The 27571-nt window shown below is 36.9% G+C and overlaps 2 protein-coding genes and 1 pseudogene across 5 annotated transcripts; all 3 read right to left on the bottom strand.

The window, feature by feature from the left end:
• Positions 1-3597: 3597 nt before the first annotated feature.
• On the bottom strand, positions 3598-7725 carry LOC112200464. Of its 2 annotated transcripts, XM_040518512.1 has the most exons (3): positions 7440-7725; positions 7324-7367; positions 3598-5920 (listed from the first exon to the last, which is right to left on the bottom strand). In XM_040518512.1, the coding sequence occupies exons 1-3, from the start codon at positions 7457-7459 to the stop codon at positions 3969-3971; spliced, it is 2016 nt and encodes a 671-aa protein (XP_040374446.1). In that variant the 5' UTR covers positions 7460-7725; the 3' UTR covers positions 3598-3968. The 2 variants fall into 2 exon arrangements, with proteins under 2 accessions (XP_040374446.1, XP_024197260.1); XM_024341492.2 differs by lacking the exons at positions 7324-7367; positions 7440-7725 and adding an exon at positions 6096-6320.
• Positions 7726-12206: 4481 nt separating this feature from the next.
• LOC112200740 (UPF0613 protein PB24D3.06c) lies at positions 12207-16660 on the bottom strand. Of its 3 annotated transcripts, XM_024341745.2 has the most exons (10): positions 16260-16660; positions 15444-15520; positions 14968-15073; positions 14534-14626; positions 14361-14426; positions 14043-14209; positions 13669-13777; positions 13244-13308; positions 12930-13081; positions 12207-12431 (listed from the first exon to the last, which is right to left on the bottom strand). In XM_024341745.2, exons 1-9 carry the CDS (start codon positions 16482-16484, stop codon positions 12934-12936), a joined length of 1056 nt encoding a protein of 351 aa, XP_024197513.1. In that variant the 5' UTR covers positions 16485-16660; the 3' UTR covers positions 12207-12431; positions 12930-12933. The 3 variants fall into 3 exon arrangements, with proteins under 3 accessions (XP_024197513.1, XP_024197512.1, XP_024197514.1); XM_024341744.2 differs by lacking the exon at positions 12207-12431 and having other exon boundaries at positions 12671-13081; positions 16260-16659; XM_024341746.2 differs by lacking the exon at positions 12207-12431 and having other exon boundaries at positions 12671-13081; positions 14043-14185; positions 16260-16655.
• Positions 16661-21334: 4674 nt separating this feature from the next.
• On the bottom strand, positions 21335-21535 carry LOC112199367 (annotated as a pseudogene).
• Between the last annotated feature and the right edge of the window lie 6036 nt (positions 21536-27571).

Consider the following 27571-nt stretch of genomic DNA (forward strand, 5'->3'; position numbering starts at 1 on the left):
TTATGCAGCTCAACACTCACCAAGAATTTTTGAAACACATCAAGTAAAATTCTTGGATGAGAAAATTCACAATACAAGTTTGGAAGATTTATCTTCAGAATTTGAAGAAATTGTGGATAATGCACATACTGAAAGTATATTGCCTATAGTTCAAGATACACAAGCAGCCACTAGTGTTCCAGAAACTCAAAATGCATAAGATCAACTTGTTGATCAAGAAATGCATTTTGAAGATGATCAAGCTAACCCTGAACCCTTAACTGATCAACCACAGGCTGTAGAACCTCAAGATCAGCCTGTAGAACCACAACAAAATCAAAATCCCCAATTAAGAAGGTCTCATAGAGCAAGGAAACCAACTTTGGGGGGGGGGGGGGGGGGAAGATTCTGACTACATTGTTTATTTGCAAGAACATGAAGTTGAAATTGATCTTGCAGATGACAATGACCCAGTTACGTTCAATCAAGCTATTGAAAGCAGTCAGTCAAATGAGTGGAAACAAGCTATGGAAGCTGAGATTGAGTCCATGAACCACAATGCAGTTTGAGATTTAGTGAAACCTGACCCCAAACAAAAGGCTATAGGCTACAAGTGGGTGTTTAAAACCAAGAGGGATGCAAATGGGAATATTGAGAGACATAAAGCTAGGTTAGTTGCCAAGGGTTTCACACAAAAGGAGGGTATTGATTTTACTGAAACTTTTTCCCCAGTTTCAACGATAGACTCTTTTAGGATCATTATGGCACTTGTAGCTCAGTTTGACATGGAGCTACATCAGATGGACGTCAAGACAGCCTTCTTGAATGGAGAACTCGATGAGGTTATTTACATGAAGCAGCCTGAAGGGTTTATGGAACCAGGTACGGAAGACTTAGTCTGCAGGTTAAGGAAATCCATTTATGGTTTAAAACAGGCCTCTAGACAGTGGTATAAAAAGTTTGACTCTGTGATTTCTTCTTTTGCATTCACTGAGAATCTAGTGGATGAGTGTGTTTATCTCAAAACATCTGGAAACCAATTTATATTTCTAGTACTTTATGTTGATGACATTTTGTTGGCCAGTAGCAATTTAAAGCTACTTAAAGAAACCAAAGCTTTTCTGTCAAAGAATTTTGACATGAAAGATTTAGGAGAGGCATCATATGTACTAGGAATAGAAATTAAGAGAGATAGAGCACAGGGGCTGCTAGGTTTATCCCAGCAAAGCTATATTGCCAAAATACTGAAAAGATTTGGCATGGAGACTTGTGCATCAGGGGAAGTTCCAATGTCTAAAGGAGATAAGCTCACTAAGAAACAAAGTCCAAATAATGAAGTAGAAAAGGTGGATATGGAGTTGTATGCTCAGGTCTGCACTAGACCTGACTTGTCTTTTGCAGTTGGTATTCTTTCCAGGTTTCAGTCTAATCCAGGTCATGAACACTGGGTAGCTGGAAAGAAAGTACTCAGGTACTTGCAGAGGACTAAAAACCACATGCAAGGTATAGACATATGGAAAAATTGAAGCTTGTAGGATACACAGACTCAGATTTTGCAGGAAATTATCCTGATTCCAAGAAGTCAACTTGTGGATATGTCTGTATGCTTGCAGAAGGGGCTATTGCTTGGAAAACCATGAAACAAACCTTAGTGACAACTTCTACAATGCAGGCAGAGTTCATTGCAGTGTATGAAGGAATGTGTGAAGGGCTATGGATTAGAAATTTCTTGATGCAGACTAGGATTTTAAGTCATATAGTTTCTGATGCTCTTGTAATTTATTGTGACAATGAGGCAGCTGTGTTCTTCAGTAAAAACAGTAAAAGGTCAAATAACTCAAAGCATATTGACCTCAAGTATTACAGTGTGAGGGACAGAGTCAAGCATGGTGAAATTTCAATATTAAGTATAAGCACAGACTTTCAGCTTGCAGATCCATTCACTAAGGCATTGTCAGTTGCAGCCTTCAAGAAACATTTTGAGAACATTGGTGTTTTACCTAGTTTAGGTTCTTGAGTTCAGTGGGAGTCTATTTATTAAGAGCAAATTTTTATGAGTTTTGTATTTTCTAAGTTCTTGTAAGGTTCTGGTAGTTATGAATTCCAGTCTATTCATCATCACAACTTTATGTATTATTGAATTTTGATTATCAATAAAATTCTCGAGGTATTTCATTCAAGTTGTGTTACTGCAATTTTATTAAAATTCTCTGCAACTTTATTTTGTGTTCTTGATTTATCTAAATGTCAGATGGTCTTGTAATTTCAGTGAACATGTTCTTTCAGTTTAAAGTACAAGCATTAAGGCCATCAGTGTTTTCAGTTATGCTTGAGTTTCGTTTTGAAACATTCAGTTGGACCATTTAGGTATATGATCTTCTGGTAATACACGATGTTCATATACTGCATCTTTTGTTTTAATAGCATATGTGGAATGCAGGAGTTTATGATAGTGGTCTGGAAGTGCTGCATTTTTGTTAAAATGTATGCTTTTCCTTGCTCTGCTTAAGCTACTGTGTTTTGACCATGTTGAATGGATTTTGAGACTTTTCCTTATTTTGGTGCACACTACAGTTGGTTGTAAACGAGTTGACGTTGTTCAATTTTGGTTGTCCTAGATAACCAGTGATAGTCCAAGTGGGAGATTGTTAGATCAATTGTGGACTCATCACAAGTTATCCTAGAGCAACTAGGAAACCATCAAAGCATTAAATCGAATACAACATGGATATGGAAAAGAATCAACCTAGATATCTAATGTGATAGTGTATTTATCATTGATTAGGAATCCATTATTTGGACTACAAGAAAGTCCTAAACTGTGATGCATTAGGAATCTAAGATACAAGTCTTGTTCGATAAGGAAAACCTTTACGGGAGGATTCCTAGGACTTGAACTTATATAAATAAAAGGTTAGGGTCCCTGTTATCACCACCGTTCTACAAGCATTGTGTTCTGCCCATTCAGAAGCTACAGTTGGTGAATAGCAAAAGACTTCAACCTCGCCTTCATCTTTTGTTTCTTCAGCTGCTACGATGGCTTCAACCTTGGACGTCAATGGTATGTGTTTTGGTCTTCTGATAAGTGGTGTTGAACATGTTTTTTGTGTGAGCTTGTTTGTAATTTAGTTTTACAGTTCACTTATCAAATTAACAATGTAGGCCAACAACTACTCAAAAACATATGCATGCAACACCTTGATTAGCAGTAAAATCGACCAAGTTCAGATCAACGAAACTTATAAGGGAAGGCAGGTTTCTGTTTCCATACTTATTAATCATTTTGTTCATTTAACATTCATTGGATTAACGATTTAACGATATCAACGAACCCTTTTGAGGCAAGGAGGCCAATCTAGCTCCAACAAGCCAACAGCTATACTGGCTTTCCCAGTTTCCCTTCAACGTCAAGGCTTTGACTTGCAAAAAGTTTGGAGGGTTTCGAAAGTATTGTAGGGTGGTTAACTGGTGATGGCGGTGGTGGGCTATTGGTGTTTGCTCTTAATTAAAACCAACAACTGTGTGAAAGATATACAATGCACAATGGTTATGCCTAAAAAGATATTGCCATAATGCATAAGAACTAACAAGATCGAGAAAGGGCAACCCTGCTGAAGAAGCATGTAAAAGATATACAATACCTTAAGATGATGATAGCTCATACAAATTCATTAATTTCTTAAAATTCAAGAACCTCTTATGCTGTACAACCTGTGGGATCACTCGACTCTAACCATATCTAACTATATATAAACAAATAAAGAATATGCCAAACTCAATCTAATGAACAATATGGATCAAAACCAAGAATGCTCCACCTCATATACGTCATACTTTGCCTTCAATTCACAGCTCTCTTAAGCTAATGCCCTTCATTCTGGCATTCAGGGATGAGCCTGCATTTCAGATACTCTTGATAGCACTGGAACACCACTTGTTGAAAAATTTCAGCAAAAATTTGAATTGCTTCACATGTTTGCAGCAGCTTCCTATCTGGTTGTACATAATACATTCAGCACTATATGATCCAGCATAAGGTCCACAAAATAGTGGTGTCCAATGAGGCCATCCCTCCACTTTGCCTTTGCAGGAGCTCGGCCATAGTGCACTCCATCATTGCAACGATTATCAAAATGCCACGGGAAGGTCATGTCAAAATTGTCAATCACACCAGTAAGGATACCAGCTTGCTTCAATTTCTCTATGAGTATCCAATTGAATGTCTCCATCTTATTAGGATTAAACGCCAGAGTTCGCGCATACCCACCAGTGGCTATTGTGGTCCGGTAAAAGACTTTTGGCACCACCAAACCTCTCTGCCTTATTGAATCCATAACTTCCACCCAAAATGATGCTGCATAGCTTGCCCCAGCAGAAAAAGATCTTATGTTGGACCAAAATACGCCATCATGTAAGCCTGAGTTCATGATTATAGTATCTGGAACTTTTTCTTCCGAGAAATACTTCTTGATCAAATTCCTGAATCCTTCATCTTTCAAGGAATTCAAACCCTGGTAATTCTGTGTTTCATTCCAATGACCATTAAAAAGGCTTGTAATTCGAACCTTCTGTGAAGGGTCTTTCGGGTTTGTGAAGTGCATATCAAACCGTCTAGGAACTGAAAGCACTTCAGGCATATCCAAGATAAAGTTGAGAATGTTTCGTATCGAATCAACGTGATTGGAATCACCCCAGAAGAAAAGCCACCGGTTATTCAAGCAATTCCAAGCAGAATCAGCTGAAAACAATCTGAACGAACAATGTGTGGAGTAAACCCAACCATTACTTTCCAAAGACCCCAATGAACCATTACACCAAGGACTCAGGCAAGGAAAACTTGGGGATAAGCACCTGTATCGACCATCCTGACTAATCTCACACTTGTCATTCTTACCATGCCTAGTCCACCTTCCAGTCCAAACATCTCTTCCAAAATCAGATTCTTTGCAAACTTGTAGCTCTGGCAATTGAGCCGAGCCTTTGTAAAACCTGATTGGAATTCTGCGAAGCTCTCTATCGTATGCAAACCGGTTAGGTGAGAATTTAAGACCCTCAAAATGCCTAAACAGTAGGATTATAGTAAGATTGTAAGATCCCACAAAGTCTGGATGAACTTGAAGCGAAAGCGAATAAGACCCATTACCAAAATCTTTCACAACAGGCCTAGATTTCCATGACTCCCCAGAAAGATCTGTCTCAAAGTAATCCCCACCTAGACACCTAGGCTTCTTATTCTCATCTAAAGCTTGAAACCCAAACTCATAGATTTCACCAGCTGACAACTCAACCAGATCCTTACCATCCAAACCAGGAATTGCTATTCCAACAGTCCTAGCATCTCTACAAGGCTCTCCTCCTGGTGCTAACCATTTAGCTAGGAGACTCTTTGTCACATCAGGCTCTAAATTAGCAGAAACCCACTTCAACATAGCAGGAATCACAGAAACCCCAGTTGATTTCTGACCAGAAAGGGTCTCATACTGGGTATCATTCACTGGGTTCTGAGAATCAATCTCGGGTTTCAACCGGGTCAAGTTGGTTTCTTTCTGGGCTAAGTTTGTTTCTTTCTGGGTCTGATTAACTACAATGGGGGCTGTGCTATCATTCACTGGGTTCTGAGAATCAATCTCGGGTTTCAACTGAGTCGAGTCGGTTTCTTTCTGGGTCTGATTAACTACACTGGGGGCTGTGCTAACTTCAACATTCTCATGGTTCTGAGCAAGATTATTAGCAAAAGTACTAACCTTTGTAGTGAAATAACCTTGCTGAGACTTGGTAGCTTCAACCAAGTTCTTCATAGTTGTTGCATCCATGCTCCAAATCAACACCATTCCCACAAGAACCAGAGCTGTAAGTAACGCAAGTCGCCATTGAAGCAGAGGACTTTGTTTTGACGATGAAGGCCAGCTCATAGCTCCCTTCTCCGGCATCACTAAAACCACTGCGACAATAAGAGCAAACAATGAATAAACAATGCTCAAAAACCCAGAAAGCTAATTGCTGAAAAAGAAAAAAAAACTGTTAGCTTTGACGACAAGAATGTGTTTTTATCGATTTTGGCGAGGCGATACATATAATAATAGTGGCATAAAGAAAAAGATTAAAGCTTTACTTACTGGGTAAGTGTTTGATTAGTACTAGCCTACTAGGGTTCTGACTTCTGAAGAACACAATGCAGCCAAGATTTTTGATTGTTCAGTTTGTATATAGAATCCTATGCCTAAACTAAAACAAAGCTTTCGGAGAAAATTGAAAGAGAAAGAGTCCTACTCTTTCCTTCTCTCTTTCTAATGATGGCGGTTTATTATAGGACAGGAGAAAAAACAGAGGTGTTATTATTACAAGGGAAAAGCTGGTGCTGTCGCTGCCTTGAATAAGGACAGACAGTTTTAATGTGGGTGGACCGAAATGCCCTCGGTGTAGTGATGGGAGTGGCGGTGAGGTAGATGAGGAATGCACCGACAAGGGGACCAAATTGGGAGGAGCGTCGGTGTGTGCGAGGTAGGGGTATTTGGGTCAATTTTGAAAAGAGTAAGGAAGGCCCCCATAATGGATCGGTGGCTTTCACTGGTTATGGGTTATGGTGCCACCTTGTCTTCACATGGTGAGGTTTTAAAATTGGTGGGTGTGTGGAGGTGGAAGGAGCACGAAAAAGGCCAAAACCTAGAGACCGACCCACATTGGACAGGAGAAAAAGCTTCGGTGGAATTACACATCATTTTAACCTCGCATATACGGAAGGAGATCACCTGTTTCCAAACACAGTGACTTGACTCTGATAAGTTGCATTATTTTTAATTAAAAAGATCAGATTTATTCATTTCCTTCATCCTCATCGCCTTCTCTCTCTCAAGAATTCTTCACATTTTAGCCCTAATTATTCAAGGAATCAAAACACGTCATTTTGAAACCCATATCATATTTAATATACTCAAGTCCCTCACAATCAACCGTAGGAAGATAATTTTGCTTGATAAACAAATTCAAAAGTTTGATCGCAGATTATCATTGAAGAATTCAAAGTTTCAATTACAATTTGATCTCTACTATAACAAAAGGGAAAGCTAAAATTTAGTGTCAAAGGCTTCACCAAACTTTGAAATATCTACAATACCCCTTAAAATAAAAATAAAAACTCATAATAAAATTATTTAAAATGGTTATTACGGTATAATTAAAAGAAAACTTAAAAAATATAAAATTGAGGAACTTCATCAAGTCTCATGTTCTTCTTATTTCAACGATAACACGTGCAGAGGCTAGTTTTAGTAAAGTGGAGACAAAAGAGACTATTCGGAACCCAAACTATTGTTATAGAACATAAGCGAATGTTTCCTTATATACCTGGATACCAATAATTCAATGTGCCCTTGAAGAACCCAGGAAACCTGCAAATATGGTTTCCTTATAACCAGTAAATTGAAATTCCATTACTTGGAACCTCGGATGCAAAAGCTTACCCATCAGGTATAACACACATCCAACTTAATCCAACCCAAATATGGTTTCCTACCCTTCCATAGCCATGCTAATTTGCATCCAGAAGCCACTCTCATTGCCCTCTCTTGTTAATCGCAGCGAGTCAGCGTCTCGATTGTAAGGAACATCGTTTTCGTTTACATGGTGTGGATCTAAAATGCAAGTCTGTAGAGGATTAAGGGAAGGAAATTAAGAATATAGAGATAAGAGGATGCTTTGTATTTTTTGTTTCTTTGATTTTGATCTGAAAGAGGAAATGAAGAGGTATTGACATGCACAAAGTGGTATTTTCATGTTTTCTCTTTTCAGTTAATTGTCTATTTAAATTTTTAATAAAAAAAAGAATAGAAAATAATGGACTTAACAAAGGTTACAGAGTTAATCTTCTGTTAAGTGAGAGGACATGTGTCAATGAGTGGAATAGGTGATAAAATAGGGATATACTAATTGGGCACATGTGATCTCCTCCCCACACAAACCATTTTTTTTATCTAGACTTTATTTTTAGTATATGAAAAATTTTTGTAAGACAGTTGTATCGGTTCATCAATAGTAGATTAAATTCTTTCTAGTTTACGAGTAACATGCGTTAGTTTATCATTGCATCGGATAGTCCACCGTTAAAACATAGACAAATGAATTGAAAAAGTTTCAATGTTGATATTATCGTATGAAAAAGAATATAAAACAACAAAACATCATTAAATGTTCTTAGTATTGAATTTTAGTGACGGTCCGAAATTTTGAGCATATTATTGCATTGTTGGAGGATATTGTTTGCAAATATATTGAGTTTGTGTTTACATCTAAAAATGTATGGCCTTAAATTTTAATGTAATATGTTATGCTCTAAACTTCAAAAAAGGTATAAACACACCACTATACTATTTCTGAGATAAATATCATCAACACAAACAAAATCAGCCAACAATCTTAAATTAGTTTTTATAGAAATTAGTAATGCCTTTCATACATAGTCGGTAGTAATTTGTTAGATTTGGTAAGCTGTCCCCTTGAGACAAAAGTAGACGATAATGAGGATAAGATTAGGAGAGAAAGAAGTTTTGTGTGGCTTTCATTACGTTATGAAACATGCAATTTATGATTGAACTAATAATTAAGCACATTGTCAACCGAATATAACTTATTCTTGGTACATACTGCGTGATGAACGACCAGCAATCACACAATCAAGTTTGTGTAGGCAAACCCCATGCTTCATTCCAACTCAAAGTGCCTTTGAGAAACTAATCAAGTAACTAACAACGACTATTGACATGATCGCTCTACCTCTATTATGTACGTGCAGATATTGCCTCTCCTCTCAGGTAGTTCAAACTTCAAACCTTCGTGCTGAGTTTGATAGATGATTTCAATTGCAAATGATCCTCCTCTTCTTGTTAACTCATGCATGGAATCAAACCAAATTTTTTTGCTCGTCGAGGTGTCTATTTCGATCGTATGGTGCAACGAAATGTTAATCCGTCATTAAGAGATACTTCTTTTTCAATTTCAAAAAAAAAAAAAAAAAAGGGATACTTTTTATTTTTTATTTTCCTGGCAATAAAATGAACTTCAGTCAAGTTGTTAATGAGTAGCTTTTATCGAGGGATTTTTGTGATCAAACTTCCCCCCGAATATTGACGAATAAGGTGTGTCATGGGTCATTTAAGTTTTTGAATTTTATTTGAATGAAATTATGATTTCTATCAAAATAAAAAGTACGACGTCCCCCGAATAACCATACAAGTAAAAATGGATTTCAAGTCACATTCTATTTCTTAAAATTGGACTAAAATGGTAGGTTTTGGAATTATGATGCTAACATCGGAACTTTTTGAATACAAATATGTAGAAAACATCAGATATTTATGGGATTGCAGAATATAGATCTCAGGATAGCTATACGAAAAGCTCAGGTATCAGGCTAGGTAAAAATTTGTAGTACTAAGGCGAACCTCCTATGCAAGAAGGTGAATGTTGAACCACTTTGAAATCAATAGCATCAAAAATGATTGCTCATATAGAGAAATGCTTGCTTAAGGGACAGTTTATAAGGAACTGTGAGAGATAAGTGAATCTGATGGTTGGAAAATGGAAACAAATGCACAGTTTGTAGTTGTTATAATTCCAGGTTTAAAATTTAATACATGTAGTTGAGATGTATTTATCCTTCACAATACTGAAAATTGTCTATTAGATGAGCAAAACTGTACTCATAAATGCAGAGATTACTCGTGCATACTACAGAGTTGGAGAGAAAAGTAATTAGTTTAAAGTCCCAAAACCATGACCTGTTTTGATTGTAATCCGGACGAAAAGTTTTTTTAATTGCGGTCCAGTGACTAAGCATCCACATCAGCTTACTTTCCTATATTAGCATGATGAGTCAACTTCTACTTTTTCACATACCAAATTTACCCATAACAATATTACTCAAAACAATCAATAATTTATGTATCAATAAATTGAGAGTTAATGTTGTTTTTCAATCAATTTGGTATTCATGAAAACCACATCAATTATAATATGTCATCAGCACAATAATATCCTTAATTGATGCATCTTCATTAAAAAAAATTATAACTTATGATCATTTTACATACCTTACCATCATTTTTCTACACCCTATATAAAATGATCATACCTTACCATGGATTTAGATGACAGTTCCACTACTTTGGGTTGGGAAGACAGACTTCGAATAGCAGTAGACACTGCACAAGGTCAGCAACTTAATGATTTTGGTCCATGTTTTTACCTCTTTTTGTTGAAAGTTTTTGTGATGAATTTTGAAATGCAAGGTTGGAGTAACTGCATTATGGTTGTAAGCCACCTATAATTCATAGGGATGTGAAATCAGGAAACATCTTGCTGACTGAAAACTTCCAAGCCAAAGTATCTGATTTTGGCCTATCCAGAAATTTCCCTACAGACCTTGTGACTCATATAACAACTGGCGTTGCTGGTACTCCCGGGTACCTTGACCATGAGTAAGTAGTACTTCTAGATTAATTTTAGTTTACTGATCATCATTAGTTTTCAAATCTTTATTTTTCAAACTTCAATCCAACGTTGTAATTTTGCGAAATCATTGTGATTCGAGTTGCATGGTTTGGCTTTGCTGCAGGTACTACCTAACAAGCAGGTTAAATGAGAAAAGTGATGTTTATAGCTTTGGGATTGTGCTGTTGGAAATTATCACAAACCGACCTGTTATATCAGGAACTGTAGAGAGAATTCACATTAGTCAATGGGTTGCTTCCATGCTTGCGCAAGGAGACATTTACAGTATTGTTGATCCAAGATTAGAGAGAATTCGCAGCTATCTTTATTATAGATTTGGTAAGAAGTTTTTGCTTACCTTTAATATAGAATCGATTATGGTGTTATAGGTAAGATTTGTCCTAGAATTTGATAAGACATTTTTATTTCACATTTACATGCCTTATTTATAGGTAAGATTTCACAAGTTTAAAAAAAAATCAAGTTTCTCTATATCTCTATATCTAAGGTTCCATCATTGTCTCACATTTTCTCTTTCATACATTTTATCTTTTAATTAGGTAGAAGTTCTATATATACATATTTGTACCTTTTGATTAGATTGGGAATATATTATATGTTTTTCTTTTTCCTGCTTCATATGTCTAGGTAGATTAAATCTCTATGATACAACTTTAAATACCTACTATATACATACAAATGAAGCAATAATGTTTGAATTTTTGTTCAAATGTTTTTCATCCTAGTATATACCTACATCTTAGGTATATTGAGTTTGTATGAATGTATTTAGTTTTCTGCGTCTGAAAATTATTTATTGATGAATTGTAAATTTTGGAATTTGAATTTAAAATTGAGCTAAAATTGTGATCTAATTAGTGAATTTGAAATTATTTACCTTATTTGGTTCTAAGGGCAAATTGGACTATTAAAAAAAAGCAAATGGACCGCAATTAACAAGAAAATATGCTCGGACTAGATCTAATTTTTATATAACAAAAAGGACTTGAATCGAATTAACTCAAAAAAAAATATATATAACATATAAGTGGATGACTCACAGTTAATTGTATCGATGTCTTTTAGATTAAAACTCAATATCTAATAAGTGGTTAAATTGAGAAGATATCATTGCAATCTGTCGAATGGCCGCGCTTAACACTACGTTATCTACTTATCTTGCTTTCCAGCTTGCATGTTTCCCAACAACACTTGTGGTGTTAGTCTGGTGGTTCGTGATCACAATGGTTCCTTCCAAATGGGCTGTACTATGGGGTTGACTTTGGTGACCTAGTCAGTACAAGTGGCGGCTATTGCTGGAAGGATAGCATGTCAGCTACAGATGAACAATGGACTTTAGTCCTGTTCGATTCGAGTCGGATTTCTTTGGAGCTGGTTCACAGAGTGCAGAACCCTACTAAGGTTCTATTGTTATGCGAGCTTTGTATGAGGACATTCAGGTCAATTTCAGCATATTTATTGGGAGACCAGTGCACAGACTTGCTCGGTACGGTTTAGCTGGTCTTCCTAGTTTAAGTTCCCTCTGCCTATCTTGACAATCATTGTAATGTATTTTTGGGTAATGAAGTTTCATCAATTTTTCTCAAAAACAAGAGAGACAATGGGTGGGTGGCGTAATGGATGTCGAAAAGTCAGCAAAGAGGTAAAGTGATGTTGAAGTGTGTGAAGCTCTAAGTGGCCTTTGGCTAAGAAAAATAAGCATCCATCTGAGGATGAATATGTGATCAAAATAAGTTCCCATGACCTCTGGATTCTCATGCCAAAAAGTTGTTCATAAATCATGAATTTGACATTCTTCAAAGAAAAATTGCGCCAAACCTAATGGTGGGTACCAACAACCAACCCCCACCATCCATCTACCAACGGTCGCCTTCCACCTTCAATTGCTTCCCCATATTTGTTTCTTCAACAACGATTCCAAGCAGCTCTCATTCTTTCAGATATGCCTGAATCACCAAAATCCAAAAGATAAAAGACAAGCTATGGCTAACAGCTATGTTTCTGGTTTTCTAAAGGTACAGCCAGACTCCTATCTTGGACACATCCCAAAACATCTGAGGACACTAAGAAATGTTTGTGTTAGATGTTACCAAGGAATATGTAGATGTAAATGAGGCTATTGTCATTGACAGTAAACCCTACAAGGCTACAGCTGCAACACTCGAAAACATTAAGCAACCCACCATAAGATGATAACATGATCACATTTTCTTATAGGAATAAATGGTTAAGCTATTCACATGAGTTCAATTCGAAACTGCCAGAGCCGGGCAAAACAAGGATGTTCTCTCTTTTCAACAACATGAGCAATATAAGATTACAATTTACTTGACCTCTAGTATAAAAAAGACGAGAAAATGAAAGGACTAAGAAACCAAAGAGGAAATAAATAAGAATGGAATGAAAAGAAAGAACTTAGAATTGAAAATACGACCATAACGCACCACACTAATTCCATGGATCATCCCACCCTTTAGGTCCGTCTCTCTTAACAAAATCAATCATCGCATCGACAGCTTCATGAACTCTGTTAGAAAGGGAGTGATTTCCATGTTCAATTTCAACCTTTTCTGCACCACCCATTGCTTTGCACAATCTGCATGAGTTACATAAATTCCAACACATCACCCATCGTGCTCATTTTAAAGACCAAGATAACAAATCCTTTTTCTTTCTTTTTTCCAATCATTATCTGAACTACTTTCAAATGGTTCTTATGCAACACATAATAGAGGTAATATAAGAAATAGTTAGTTACCTTTGAACCAATGCTTTCTTGTCAACATAGTCTGGCACATACTCATCAGCCATGGAATAAATAACCTGCAGAAAATTTTGACTTGATCTGATTTTTACAATTGATGTTACAATGCACGAAAAGAGAAAGAAGCGTCCTTCTCGTCTAAAAATTAACCAAAATGCATGCTTGTCATCAGAGGGTGATTATCTATATTAGTCATTTTTACTTGGCTTAACCTATAAGACCCATTGTCCTGTCATTTGGATCTTCTATCCATTTTTTCCCTTTTAAAATTTTATTGTTATAAAGTTGCCTAATGGATAATATGGCACTGTCTTTTTCTAAATTTTAGAAAACTAAATTCCTCTTTTCAAAGTCCTGAACTTCAGGGATATAGGAAATAAACAGTTAGACATGTGCTACTTGAAGTTGGGCAACTCTACCTGGCAAGGTGTGTTAGTCATGTGCCCAAGTTTCAATCTCAGCTGGTCATCAGTAAGGTCAGAACTAAACATGTCATCATCCCCGTTGTATGCACAAAGTGAGTGATACCTGCAAGAAAGTTCGCTCTTTAGACAAGGAAGAATAACAATATGATATTTAGTGGCCAAACTCAATGACGTGGTGCAGAATGTGTGTGTGTGTGTGTGTGTGTTTCCATATCGATGTTGTCAGTCCCTTTATATTATGCACGCAACTCAAAATCTATAAATATGATATACTTTTCTTTCCAATACATTTTATCCCACAATTGGTAATGGTCAATTCCATTTTCATTTTATTACTCCAGAGAATGATCAAATCATTGTGTACCCACCGATAGGCAGTTATTGGGGCTAAATCTGCTTCACTTGGCATTAATTGAGATCCGCGACCTTCATTTATCATGGTTGAAGCCAAGTCAATCATAGCAGCTGTTTCAGGAAGAGTTGCTCTGTATTCCCGATCACTGACTGGAGCCTGAACAATTTGATTGGTGTTATGCTAAAAGTTCAAGTTGAGGTTCAATTGGTAGACAATAAGGAAGATGTGCCACAAGCAAGAATAAGAACGTTGGCATCAGTCACCAGACATCAAGTATCACTGTATCAGTAACAAAAACAAACACAAAAACAAATTCTGGAAAGTGTACTACCTGTAGAATGGCAGCACGAACCGCTCTAGAGCATGCAGCATTTGTGCGTATATAATGTACAATGTCCTAAAGTCATAACCAAAAACAAGAAATTCAAGTTATACTCATTAACAAATAATATTGATGAGTAATTAACTTTAAAAGCTCCAGTCTAAGGTGCAACCGGCACAAACCTGGCAGCCAGTACTATGGCCAATCAGTACAACACCCTCAGAATCTTCTTTGTTTATAAAATAACTAATCAGCTGATCAAGTTCCATCGCATCCTTTAATACATAAAAAAATGATATGTTATGTAACTTCGATGCACAAAACCTCAAAAAGAAGGAAATGTCAAAAAGATAAAAGAGAGCAGCGAGGGGTCATTATCTCCAAACCCGGCTTAACCGAATACAAAACACAAAGCTCAAAATAGGTATGATCTTAAACTACTGAAAAGTCAAAATAGGCCATGACCTTTAAAAAAAAAACATATATATATATATATATATTGAAGATACAAGTAAACCCAACTGTATGACAAGCATTTCTTGCTCCTCCGAGAGTATAGTAAAACATAGGAACACAAGTATAAAGAATAACCATGTATTAGCTTAAGATAAGTTACTTGTTTCAAGCTGGAAGTGCCATATCCATTGTATGAAGATGACATGAGTAGTTGAACAAGTGACCATTTCTCCTTGTCCAAAGCAATTGCAAGAGGTTCCAAGTATCTGAAAATCAGAAAAGAAAGATAAGATAGAAATAACCTGCTTTAAGCATTCAACAATTTCTCCTTGTTTATTTTTTGATATGACAGTGAATTACAAATAAAGATATGCTGTATTATCAACAATTTCTACAGAGGGTGGTAAAATGATGTCTTGAGCAGTTACATATCCAGGACCTTTGACACAAATAGACGCATTTCGAGTTCCATACAGATTACTTCTCAATACAATTTCTTTCAAATTCATTAAAATTTGAAAGCATTTATTAGTGGAAATTTGCATAATTGAATCTATCAACACCAAAAACTACCAATCATGATTAATGGAAGACAAAATGCCACTTAATAAAAGTTAAGAGCACATTGTTACATACTCTGTTGCCAGAAAGCCATCAGTCAATCCACCAATAAAGATGACTTGCTGTCTATAATCACCTGTTTTAAATGCAACCTGTGTTGTAAGGATATTATCGTTAAACACATCATATAGAAACTAAAATCTATAAACAGAGAAGCTACTCCAAAAGCAAGCATAGCCAAAGAGACGGAGCTAGACTTGACAACCATAGCAAACAGCAAATACATAGCATTTGGATAATTTCTCATTACAAAATAATGTACTGGAAAGACAGCTACAGCATGTCCTGGTTGAATGTTGGCCCTTAACACCGAAACAGAATGTTGGCATTAAGCTCTTAAACCTAAACTTGTACTTACTAATTATATGTTGACTCCACAAACCTACGAAAAGCAATCCAAACAAAAACCTACTTTCTGTTCTAGGTCATGCAGCTCACTGAACCTTCCCAATTATCGCTATCATAATCGTAAACATTGATCTTCATTGAACGAAATAAATAGCTATACATTGAACCTTCCAACACTCGAAACTAAGTGACTTCTCCCCTTTCAAAACCCTATCAATCTCACATTGCTATTCTCTCGCAGTTTCCACTGAACTAATCTAGATACACCTTACATGATACCGAAAACTAGATTAAACTTCATATCATAACCAACAATCAGTAACCAAAACCAAATGCTCAACACCAATTTATGCACCAAATTCAAATCTTAGTCTACACATAAACATTGCATATTTGCAGATCACAATCACAGATTCATAACCAGAGATCAAGGCATCGAACTCCATTTCCGATTCAATTGTGCAATGTTTGATTCAACCTAACCTGAATTGGTTTGGGGCCGTACTTGAAGAGCGCCCCTCGGAACTGATTCTTCCGCACGACGGGGCCGGAAAAGTCACCGGAACCACCGGAACCAGAGTCGGAGCCCATCTTAACGGACCCGGCCCGGTCGGACCGGCCCCGGACAACGCCGGAGAACCAGGAACCGGCGGAAGCCGAAGTAGAAGACGGAGGAGAAGAAGAAGAAGAAGACAGCGAGGGATTCATTCTAGACGGTCCGATCGAATCCCATCGTTTCTAGGGCTGCGATTCCAGCTTTATTTAATTTGACAGAAAAAAAAATGAGTGAGAGACTTTCACAGGTCTCTGGAGGATTTGAGAAGAAAGGTAGGTCGTCTGCTAAATCTGCATCGCGGAGGTGAGACCCTCCCACCAACATTTACCACCGCTGCTCTCTCCTTCACTGTCAAATTTTACTGCTTTTAGCTGACGTGGCAAAAAAAAACACAGTGACAAAAAAATAACTAAAATTTGAATTTAGATTAGGGAGATTTATTTTCATGATGGCCCCTTCTGTTGTTACTCTAAACAATGTTAGGGTTTTTGGTGCAGATACAAAATGTTTAGAGCTGGAGGTTAAGTCGGAGAAAGCAATGAGGAATATAGGAGCCCTTCTCCATCTCCACCAATGTTTTCCAATGTTACTAACACTTTTCGTGTTGAATGGTTGCGTGGACGTGCTCGGATAATTGATAGCTTGGGTCTGAAGCTATCCTCCAATTAGTCTTTTTAGGCTCAGATTTCAAAACTTCATGATGCTTCTATCGAAAAACTACCGTTTTTGGATTCCAAGGCCCGTTGGCTTCTTTCCCGGCTTCTCAAAGTGGCAAAACCCCTTAAGCTCAATGCTTAACCTAGAGGGAAAGCGAAAATAGGTAACGATTTTTGACAACCCCTCAAGACCTAATATGGATTCCCTGAATTTATTATGGATCTAAGGAGAATAAGACCACATTTGTATCTATAACCCAATATTGGAATTAAGATTAAACAACTCTTATGAGTCCCGCAACTCTACCTGCTAAATGCAAATGTCTTGGTCGTTCTTCGAGGGCTAAAAATAAACCAAAAGCACATCTGTCTACTGGAGCATAAGGAATGAAAACTGCAAGGCGTAAGACCATGTAATCCACATAGTGAAGGAAGATCAATGTGGCACTTAAGTTCAACCACTTTTTTTCTTAATAACTCCATGTGTTGTTATTGTTGTATTATGCTTAATTATCTATATACTGAAATTACTTCAGTGATATTCTTTATTTGTTATACCAAAAATAGGTTAATAGGTTATGGCAAACCAGTGCAAGTGGCCTAAGTGATCAGACATTCTGGTTAGGAACTCCCCTACTCGCATTCGATTCATGAAACTGTTAAAGTAGCCAGACAATGTGCTGCAATGCCCGATTGGATCACTTCAAATGCACCGAGGGATTAGTTCTTGGGCCTAGAAAGCCTTTGAAAAACCCTGACACTATCAAAAAAAAAAAAAATTATGGCACAAATTGTAATTTCGGTGCTTAATATATTATCATCTTCCTATATAAAAAGATAAATAAATAAAAATATTATGGTGATTTCTCAAACTTAACATTACAACTAAATGTAACCTAGCTTACTTCAACACCTAAGATAAAATAGTTCCGAAACACTCTTATCATTGTGATGTTGAGATCATTTTTTTGACACCACTAGGATCTACAGATGGTTTTCTTTTATTTTTTAGGGAAAATTGTCAACTCTTTTGTGATGACCTGAATTTTCGTTATTTAATTTTGGCAATTAATAATAGACCAGTTGTACAAATAATTGTTATTATGCTTTATTCGTAAGTTGTATGTGAAGTGGAATGGTTTTCATACGTATAATTATTCGAATTTCACAGTTTAGGGGGTCGTGCGAAGTTTGACTTTTTATACGTTGGGATTCTAGGAAAACTTCCTTCATGAAAATTGTAGAGTGCGTCGATACGAGTTCGTGGACATGTGGAACTTGTCAATCGGAGTTCGTATGAAGAAGTTATGGTCATTGGAAGAAGTTTCCATTTTAGTATAAATAGGGAATTTCCGAAAAGTCTTTCATAATTCCATTTTCCTTCTCTCTCGACTGCACCTTCAATATCGAAGAAACTCGGTTGACACGACCTGGACCCGACCGACCCAACCCGACTTTTCTTGCGAACTCCGGCTACCTCCGGCGATGAAACTCTCCGGATCATATCGCCTCCTTGCTCTGGTCGTCCCTCTGACATCCTCTAGCAGCGATTCTCACCCACGGCGACGCTAGAAGGCGGCGAAGATTCGTGTATTCGGATCCGAGCATCCGATCGACTTATGGTTTGGACATATCGATTGTGGAAGTATTCCAGAGACTTTGGGAGATCTCGGATGTGGTTTTGCCTCGATTGGCGCTACTATTGGGGATTTTAGTTCAAAACAGGGGTTTCGGACTTAAATCGTTTGTGAATTATTACTAAGTGGGAACCGTATGTGATTAGGTACTTGACGAAGTATTTTTTGGACGGTTGTTTTGTGGATTGGCTGCTTTGTTCTATATTAAAGACGCAGCGGGAGTTTCGAGGTGAGTAATCTCACAAGATTCATTTACGAACGGAATTACCTTTATCGTTTTGAGAGTTATTGATTTAACTGCAAACTATAGTTGGTATTAGTAGGCATTCCTGTGCGAATGACTACGTATATATATATATTTATGTGAAATATATATGTATTTGGGGGTTTTGTTGATTTATGAAAACAATATGCATGAATGATGCTCTTTATTGTTTTGGGTGTGGCTTTTCGGAAAACAAATGATTGTGGAATTGTTGATTCGATTTGTTTTGAAAATCACTGAGATTTGTGTATGAAAACAATATGCATGATTATGCTCATTTATTGTTTTGTGTTATGGCTTTTCGGAAAACAATGATTATGGAAATGTTGATTTCGATTGTTTTGAAAAGCATTGAGATTTGAGTAACATTTTGAGTCCTGTGCGACTTCTTTAATGTTTTATTCCAAGGGACTGAAAAGTTCGAGGAATGAAGGTCTATGACCTTGGGCAGAATATCAAGTAATCACGTCTTTGGCCGGACGAGTGGTTAGAGCAACTCCAACAGATTCCCTATATTTTGATTTTTCTCTATTTTAGGGAAAAATGAGCCTCTTTTGCTCCAACAGATTCCCTATAACTATCTCTATTTTAGAGAAAGTGAGGAGAGAGAAAACCAAATTCCCTATATTTACAGCAAACTCCAAAATTTTAAAGAAGAATATAGAGATTTTATAGATTACTGTAAACTAGGGAATCTGTTGGAGTTGGAGAAGAAAACTAGGCTAAAAGTTTGACTTTTGCTTCTCTATAATACAAAAATTATAGAGAAGCTGTTGGAGTTGCTCTTACTAATTCAGTTAAAGCTCTAGTCTGTCTGCCACATTTGTGATTCATGGGGTAATGGGGCAAGCTTATATTAAACTTATGAGATTACGTGTTTTTAGGGAATAAGGTGTGAGTTGCTTCCTTATTAATTGTTTTTAAGGGGACAAGATGCAAGTTGTTTTCCTTATTAACAATTTGATAGAAATCAAGGTGTGAGTTGCTTTCTATGGTACGATTGATAGAATTCAAGGTGTGAGTTGTTTTCTATGTTATATTTGATAGAAATCAAGGAGTGAGTTGCTTTCTATGTTACGCTTTGATAGAAACCAAGGAGTGAGTTGTTTTCTATGTTGCGTGGTTTTAAGGAATCAAAGTGTGAGTTGCTTTCCTTATTTCTTGTGTGAGTTATGTTGATTGTATGAGTTACTCATACGGGCTTGCAAAAACTTATCGGGTTTGTTGTGTGGCAACCCGGTGCACCATTCAAACGGTGTAGGGTTAATCCTGCAGGTCAGGATAATCGTATCGTGGCTGAAGTTGTGGTAGCATACTTGCAGCTAAACGGTAGGAAGCCAATTTTGTGACATTACCGTTATTTTGGACTTCCGTTGTATAAGCTATGAGGAGTATTTACGTTTTATTTCGTTGTTGACAATTTAATTCGTAAGCTTATGTAATATATGACTCTGTGGAGCGGGGCAATATTGACATAGCGGATTCAGGGCATCAATATGTATGTAGTTTAAAGGGGGAAATTTTTCCAGGTATTTGATATTGATGATTGAACGATCACGCATGTATAATTATGAGATTGTGTATCGATTTTTATTTGTGTTAAAAATCAGGGGCGTGACATCTTTATTCAAGACTTAAGCGAAATTACAATCAGGAGAAAGTACATCAAGAATAAAATTTGGGGGAGTGTTTTCCCAAACTAAAGAAGATCTCACTACTGGAAAAACAGGTACTTCCACACGGATGGATTCTATGTGTATACATTGAAATACACACGGAAATCTATGTGTATGGGTAGTTTCACATAGTACAGTCACGGATTTGGAATTTGTGCGTGTTGCGAGCATTGCTAAATCACTTTCACACGGAAAACTCGTCTGTGTGAGCTATATTAGGTGGGTCCCGTATGAATCCCAATTATATTAACTTCCAAATTTACAAACATTTGAATTTTTGTAATTTCTAGATTATTCAAATATTAGATATTTATTTTTAGGTCCTCCATTTATTTTCATGTTGTTTTAGGTCCTTCATTGAAGTTTTGCAAATCTGGGAATTTTTCCTTCATCATTCTTCATTGAAAGTTTGCAAATCTGGGATCTTATTGCAGTAAATCATACACAAGTATTAGTGCAAATAAGATCCAGTTTCAATTACTCAATCTCTGACGCAATATAGAGCAGTAAGTTTGAATCCAAATAAACAACAAACCAAAAGTGATTATATATACCATTATGAATCTCTATTTGTTTGCCGCGGTCAATGGTGTTGACCTGTATACTGTGAGAAAGAATCACAAGAAAGAGCTAAGTGAGGAAATTGAATTACGGATAACACTACAATAACCAGTCTTTCTTGCTAATTAAGACCACAAAACATAAACCCAGTTAAAAGCAAAGAACATAGCTTTTTTCTTTTCCATTGTTGAAGACGAAGAGGAAAACCTAGCAACGTAGCATTCTTGCTTCTCTATCATACTCAAGCAGGGTGAGGATGTTGCCCTCCCGGACAGGACCTTTGACGTTTCTCATGATGAACCAGTTCTGGTCGTCGAGAAACTTGACTCAGACTTGGGTCACTTGACCTCTAGATCTGGTCCGGCCCATCACCTTCACCACTAGGGTGTGCTTCACAGTCGATTCCATGCTCAAATTTGGGAGCTCGAGACGAGGGTCTGGAGGAAGAGGAGGCGGCTTGGCTTAGAGGTTGGAGGCGGCTTGACTAGGTGTCTGGGTATGTATGTTAATATCCCAGCTCGCTATCCATTCTTGAGAGAGAAAATCGGAGAGAGATGAGAGATCGTTCAGAATGAGGGAGATGGAGAATAAAGAGTAAAGAATCTCGATCGAGATGAAGAATTAGAATTTTATTATTAATATTTTTACACAAATATCCGTGTGAAATATTAAGCTGGTATTAGAATTTTATTATTAATATTTTTACACAAATATCTGTGTGAAATATTAAGCTGGTATTAGAATTTTATTATTTATATTGTTTACACAGATATCTGTGTGAAATTAAGTGGGTATATAATATTTATTTATATTTTTACACAAATATCCGTGTGAAATTAAGTGGTTATTATAATATTTATTTATATATTTACACAGATATCAGTGTGAAATTAAGTGAGATTATAATATTTATTTATATTTTTACACAGATATCCGTGTGAACTAAAATTTCACACTGAAAACTGTTTGAATTTTTAATTTACCATCTGACAACCTTATAAGAATTTCTTAATTTGAATTTATTTCACATGGACTCTGTGTGTAAATTGACTTGTAAAATATTGGGTTTCAATCTGAACCCTATGTGGCCACATTAGTCAGTATGAAAAATATTTACACACTGATTTCCATGTGTACTATAACACTTTATACACAGATATTCGTCCGTGTGAAGCAATGTGACAATACCATTCGTGTGAAAGAACCTGTTTTTCTAGTAGTGTCTAGACATAGAAGCAAAAGAAGCTAAAGAGTGAGCCATACAATTGGCTTGACGATAAGCATGCTTGAACATAGAACCAGGGATGAAATTCAACATTTCTATGATGTCATCATACACACAATCCAATTGGGAAGTATGGGGAATGACCGCCTACTTAGTAACATTAGAAAGAGTTAAAGAATTCATCTCAAACACTACCAGAGAGAACCCTTTATCTCCTACAAACTTCACAGCTGTTTTACCAACAAAAGAGCCTCCACATGTTCTACACAGTAAACATCCTCTGGAGCCTGACAAAAACCCTCAACACAAGTACCAACAACATCTCTAACAACAATACCAGTACCTCTTCTAGAATTAGAGCTTGAAAAATCCTCATCCATATTCACCTTTAACCAGCCTTGAGCATTCAATCAAATTGGGATGCCCTGGATCTGACATGTCTCTTAGTAGAAGTAAGAGTAGCATGAAACTCAGAAGTATGGGTGTATTAAATACTCCCAAGTAAACCGGGAATCGGTCATGGTCGATTCAGTAACAAATAAATAGGAATTTATAGTTGTACCTCGTGAAAAAAGACTTCTTTTGTGGAATTAACCATTCCTTTTCATTTATGAATTAAGAAAAGAAATTTATGTCCAAATAAGCAAGTATGTCATGGGATTGTAGATTATTTTCAATATGAATCCCGATCAAAAGAATCAAGGGCCTCTTCGATGGGTATAATAAAAGAAAATAAAGTATCCACCTACAACTCCCCCTACCAATATTAGGCAATGACCTCCTATAGAACTAGAAGTTAGTAAGCCTAGCATTTAGGCTGAAAACCACATCACCTTCCTAGGCCTTAACCTGTTCCAGAACTCTATGATTCATCTCCTTCGAAGCACCCCATATGACAAATAATAATTTACACCACCCTCCTTTTAAAAACTTCTTGAAACAAAAGTTCAACTAATTAATCAAATAAAGTAAGATCAGTTGCAATTACCTAATAACAAACTCGCTTAATCTCCTCCTCCAACTCCAATAAAGTCTTTGTAAAATGACATAAACGACACAAACGATCAGGGAATGACTCATTTCCCACCCCACAAACCACATATATTAGCCAAATAGCCACACTCAAGTATAAGGGATACAAGTAATAGTATAAAAATTTAAGAAAGCTTGTCGAACCCACGAGGATTGGATTCCTTTCACTAGCTAGGGTGTTAACCTAAGGAGAGCTAGAATATGCAAATGTACAATCACAAACCTAAATTCACAACGAATTTGACACTCATGGTGAGTATGTGCATTGTGGTGAACCAAATTGAAATAAATGCTCAAATATAAACTAAACTACTCTAAACTAAACTAGTAATATAATGGATGAAGTTAGGGATTGGATTGTCTACCACTAACCTCTGTTGCAAGTATTGAAGTTCAAATACAAGTGATGTTATTCTAATTTCCCAATTACCCTCCTTGCATCTGGATAAGACTATAAAGGCTTAAACATAGTCCTTTAATGTTATCAATTCCAACAGGATAAGTCTATAATTAACTACCTAAGAACAAATCCTATTACCGGTTAAGTCTCAATTCATTGTTCCTAGATGCACAAAGCTTTGAGTTTAAATAATCATGCAAGCAAACCTATCCTATATGTAAGTGATTTTAACTCACAACCTTCACATGCACATAGAGAATGCTATCATGCTTTCAATGCTTAAAGTTAACTACTCCCTAAATATTTTTTCATGAGATGACAAACACAACACATTCAAAGTAGTAAAGTTTGAATAGGTGCATTCACTTCTTGAATTAGCATATGAAGATGAAAATCACAAATACCATAAAATGTAAATTAAAACATCAATTCACACAAGTTTGGCTAGAGCTTTCAACCCTAGCCCCAACAAAGTAACTACTCACTCATAATCATACAAATGAGCATCAAATCTAGGGGAATATGGTCCGTACGGTACCCCGCATTTGCCTCCTTATAACTTTTGGTACCGCAGCTTTGAAAAATATCAATACGGTACTTGAGGTTCTTGGCCCGACCGAGGATCAGTACATTTTGCCGTTAGCTCCATTACATAAGTTGTCAAGTGGCAATTTTTGAAGGGTATTTTTATCCATTCATATATTAATTTGTTAATTTTTTTTCTTCTAAACAGTCTTTTCCTCTCTGTCCCTCTGTTCTTCTTTCTCCCTCTTTCCAGATCAAAGATCCACAATTTTGAGATACAAAAACAACCCAAAACTGAAATCAATCAAAAAACACCACCACACCAATAAATAAAACAAAAACCTCCAAAAAATCCATCCAAGCTCTATCTCTAATTTACATTCACCAACTCCGGCTCGGGTGGCGAGTCAGCGCGCCTCTCTGGCCTCGTTGCGAGCTTCCGAATCGTCACGGAGTGGCTACTGAGGATGGAGCAGATGAGGGAGGCTTCGCTGCTCAAGGTGGAGAAGCTGCAGCTCAAGTCGAAATTATGGTCTTCAAAGCTTCCTTTTTCACTCATGCCATTCCCATCCATGCTCTGCTCTCTCTGGTCTTCAAAAAGCTATCTAAAGCTCTTAGCTTTAAAAGTTTCTGTCGAATTTGGGATTGGATTTTTGACTGGAAAGTTCTATTCCATTTTTGGTTGATGGAATTGTGTAAATTGGTGGTTGTACTTATCATTTTGTGTTTGGTTGCTGTGGAAAAATGAAGTGGGAAATTTAGAGTCTTGTGATTGAAATATGCTTTGAATTAGTTGTAGAATAGTTTTTCTGTGCAACCAATCTGTACTTGACTTTTATTTGGGACATTGATTGTGATTGGTCGGACCTTTGGCTTCTGTTGCATGTTGGTCTTGGTTGATCACTTGTGGAAAGTCTGTTTCTTTCAAAATTTAGCAGGATTGGTGGTGCTCAAGTTTGAAAATTGGTTATATAATCGAGTTTGGGATCATGTTTAGTTGTGATCTTATTTGGGTTTGGCTCAGGATGAATATATGAACAATCAGAAAGAGAAGATTCACATATACTATTGGGGAAGAAGCGGAGATCACAGTGTCAATGCTTGTAGGGATTGTCCGAATTCATGGTGATATATATAGAAGCTTTTGTGTGATGATAGATGATGGTTTTTGGTCTTCTTGGACTCGAGACTGGCTGGGATTGAAGGTAAGGCGTGGATGGATTTGAGGAGGAAGAAGATGAGAAGATGGGTTTGCTGGTAAAACTCGGAGACCTTGTTATTCTTGACCCTAAAATCTTACCCTTTTGGCAGAACTTGACTTTGGGCAGCTCTGATTTCCTTTTCGGTTCATTGTACTTGACTGTTTCTTCCTCGTCGTATTCTATCTGGTAGTAGTGGACTGGTGGTAGAGGAGGAGAAAAGAGCTTGCTGGTGGTGCTAATTGGGGTAGTTAGGACATGACTGGAATTAGTGAGGATTAAGACATAAAATGACAAAAATACCCCTCAAAAATTGCCACTTGACAACTTCCGTAACGGAGCTAACGACAATATGTATTGATCCTCGGTCGGGCCAAGAATCTCAGGTACCGTATTGATATTTTTCAAAGCTGAGGTACCAAAAGTTATAAGGAGGCAAAGGCGGAGTATCGTACGGACCATTTTCTCTCAAATCTATAAAGTACATCAAGGTAAATTTAAAGAGTTAATGAAAGAATGAGCTAGTTGAAACTTGACAAATCAATGGCTAGCTCCTTATTGTTCTCCTTGATTACTCCTTGGATCACCCTTGATGGTGGAATGGATGGATAATGGACTTCTTGATGATGGTGGATGAATGGAATGGTGATAAAGATATGATGTTTCTTTGGCTAACTTTGAGTGGTAGTGATGGAGCAATAGTGGTGGTGATGGAGTTTATATGCACAAGCTCATGTTTCTACGATCTCAATCTGTATTTATTTGAATGATGCTACAAATCTCTATCAAAGTGGTTATTTATTTATAATTGAACAAAAGGGAGTACGACAGTAGGTCTAGAGCCTTACATGGGCTGTTTTTTTTTTTTTTTTTTTTTTAGAATACCGTCTCTCCAAACTCTCTTAGAAGCCCTCTTCGCACCCTGATCCAGACCCAGCTACTAGAGCATGCTGTTAGCATTAAAGCCACCCTCAAGTGCAAGAGGTACAAGTTATAGAATAGGGGATTAAGTAAGGATGTCGAACCCACGAGAATTGGTAAATCCTTTCCTAGCTAGGGAAAACCTAAGGAAAAACTAGAAGAATATGCAAATATACAATCACAAACAAAGGCTCACAAGTGAACCAAAGTTCATGGTGAGTATGTGCAAGATGATGTGTAGAGATTTGATTTTAATTTTGAGATTGGTTTCTATTCAAATTGAAACAATGAAAGTAAGTAATATAAACTAAGTTAAACAAAACAAGTTATTATCAAATGGATGGGAGTTAGGGCATCGGGTTTCACCTTTTGCCTCCCTTGCAAGCATTAAAGCAATTGAATATGAATGATGCAAAGCTAATTGTCCAACTATCCTCTTATCATCTGGATAGGACTACTAAGGCTTAAACCCTTTCATTTTATTGACTCTAACCGGATAAGTCTAGAGCTAACTACCTAGAGACAAATTCAATTACCGGATAGGTCTCAATCATTTGCCCCTAAATGCATAAAGCTTAGAGTTTAGGTAACCAAGCAAGCAAACCAATCATATCTCCAGGTGATTTTAGCTCACTACCCTCACATGCATACATGATGTGCTTTCATGCTCCCTTCTTACCTAAAGGTAATCAATCTCTAGGAAAAACTTCATGTCATGGCAAACACATAACTCAAATTGATTAAGTCTAAGTAATGCATTCAACTATTGACTTAGCATGTGAGAATGACAACATGAATTTGCATCAATTTATAAACAAAAGCATCAATCCAAGCAAGTTTGGCTATGGCTTTCAACCCTAGCCCCAACTAGTTCACTACTCACATATAGCTAGATATACAAGCTTCAACATTCTATTAAACATCAAATACATAAAGAGATAGGGAGTAAAGGGTGACTATTGATGATGCCGGAAGAGGTGGTGGAGATGGGTTTCCAAGAACATGATGTGGTGGTAGTCACCTCCTTCTCCTTGCTCCAAGCTCTTGATATTGGTGAGAATAGTGAAATTTGGGATCTCTAAGATGAGTTGTGGTGTTGAGTGGTGAAGGAAATGGAGGATGTAGTGGTGGAAATGGAGGTT

Source organism: Rosa chinensis, chromosome 4, assembly GCF_002994745.2.
Source record: "Rosa chinensis cultivar Old Blush chromosome 4, RchiOBHm-V2, whole genome shotgun sequence".
NCBI lineage: Eukaryota > Viridiplantae > Streptophyta > Magnoliopsida > Rosales > Rosaceae > Rosa > Rosa chinensis.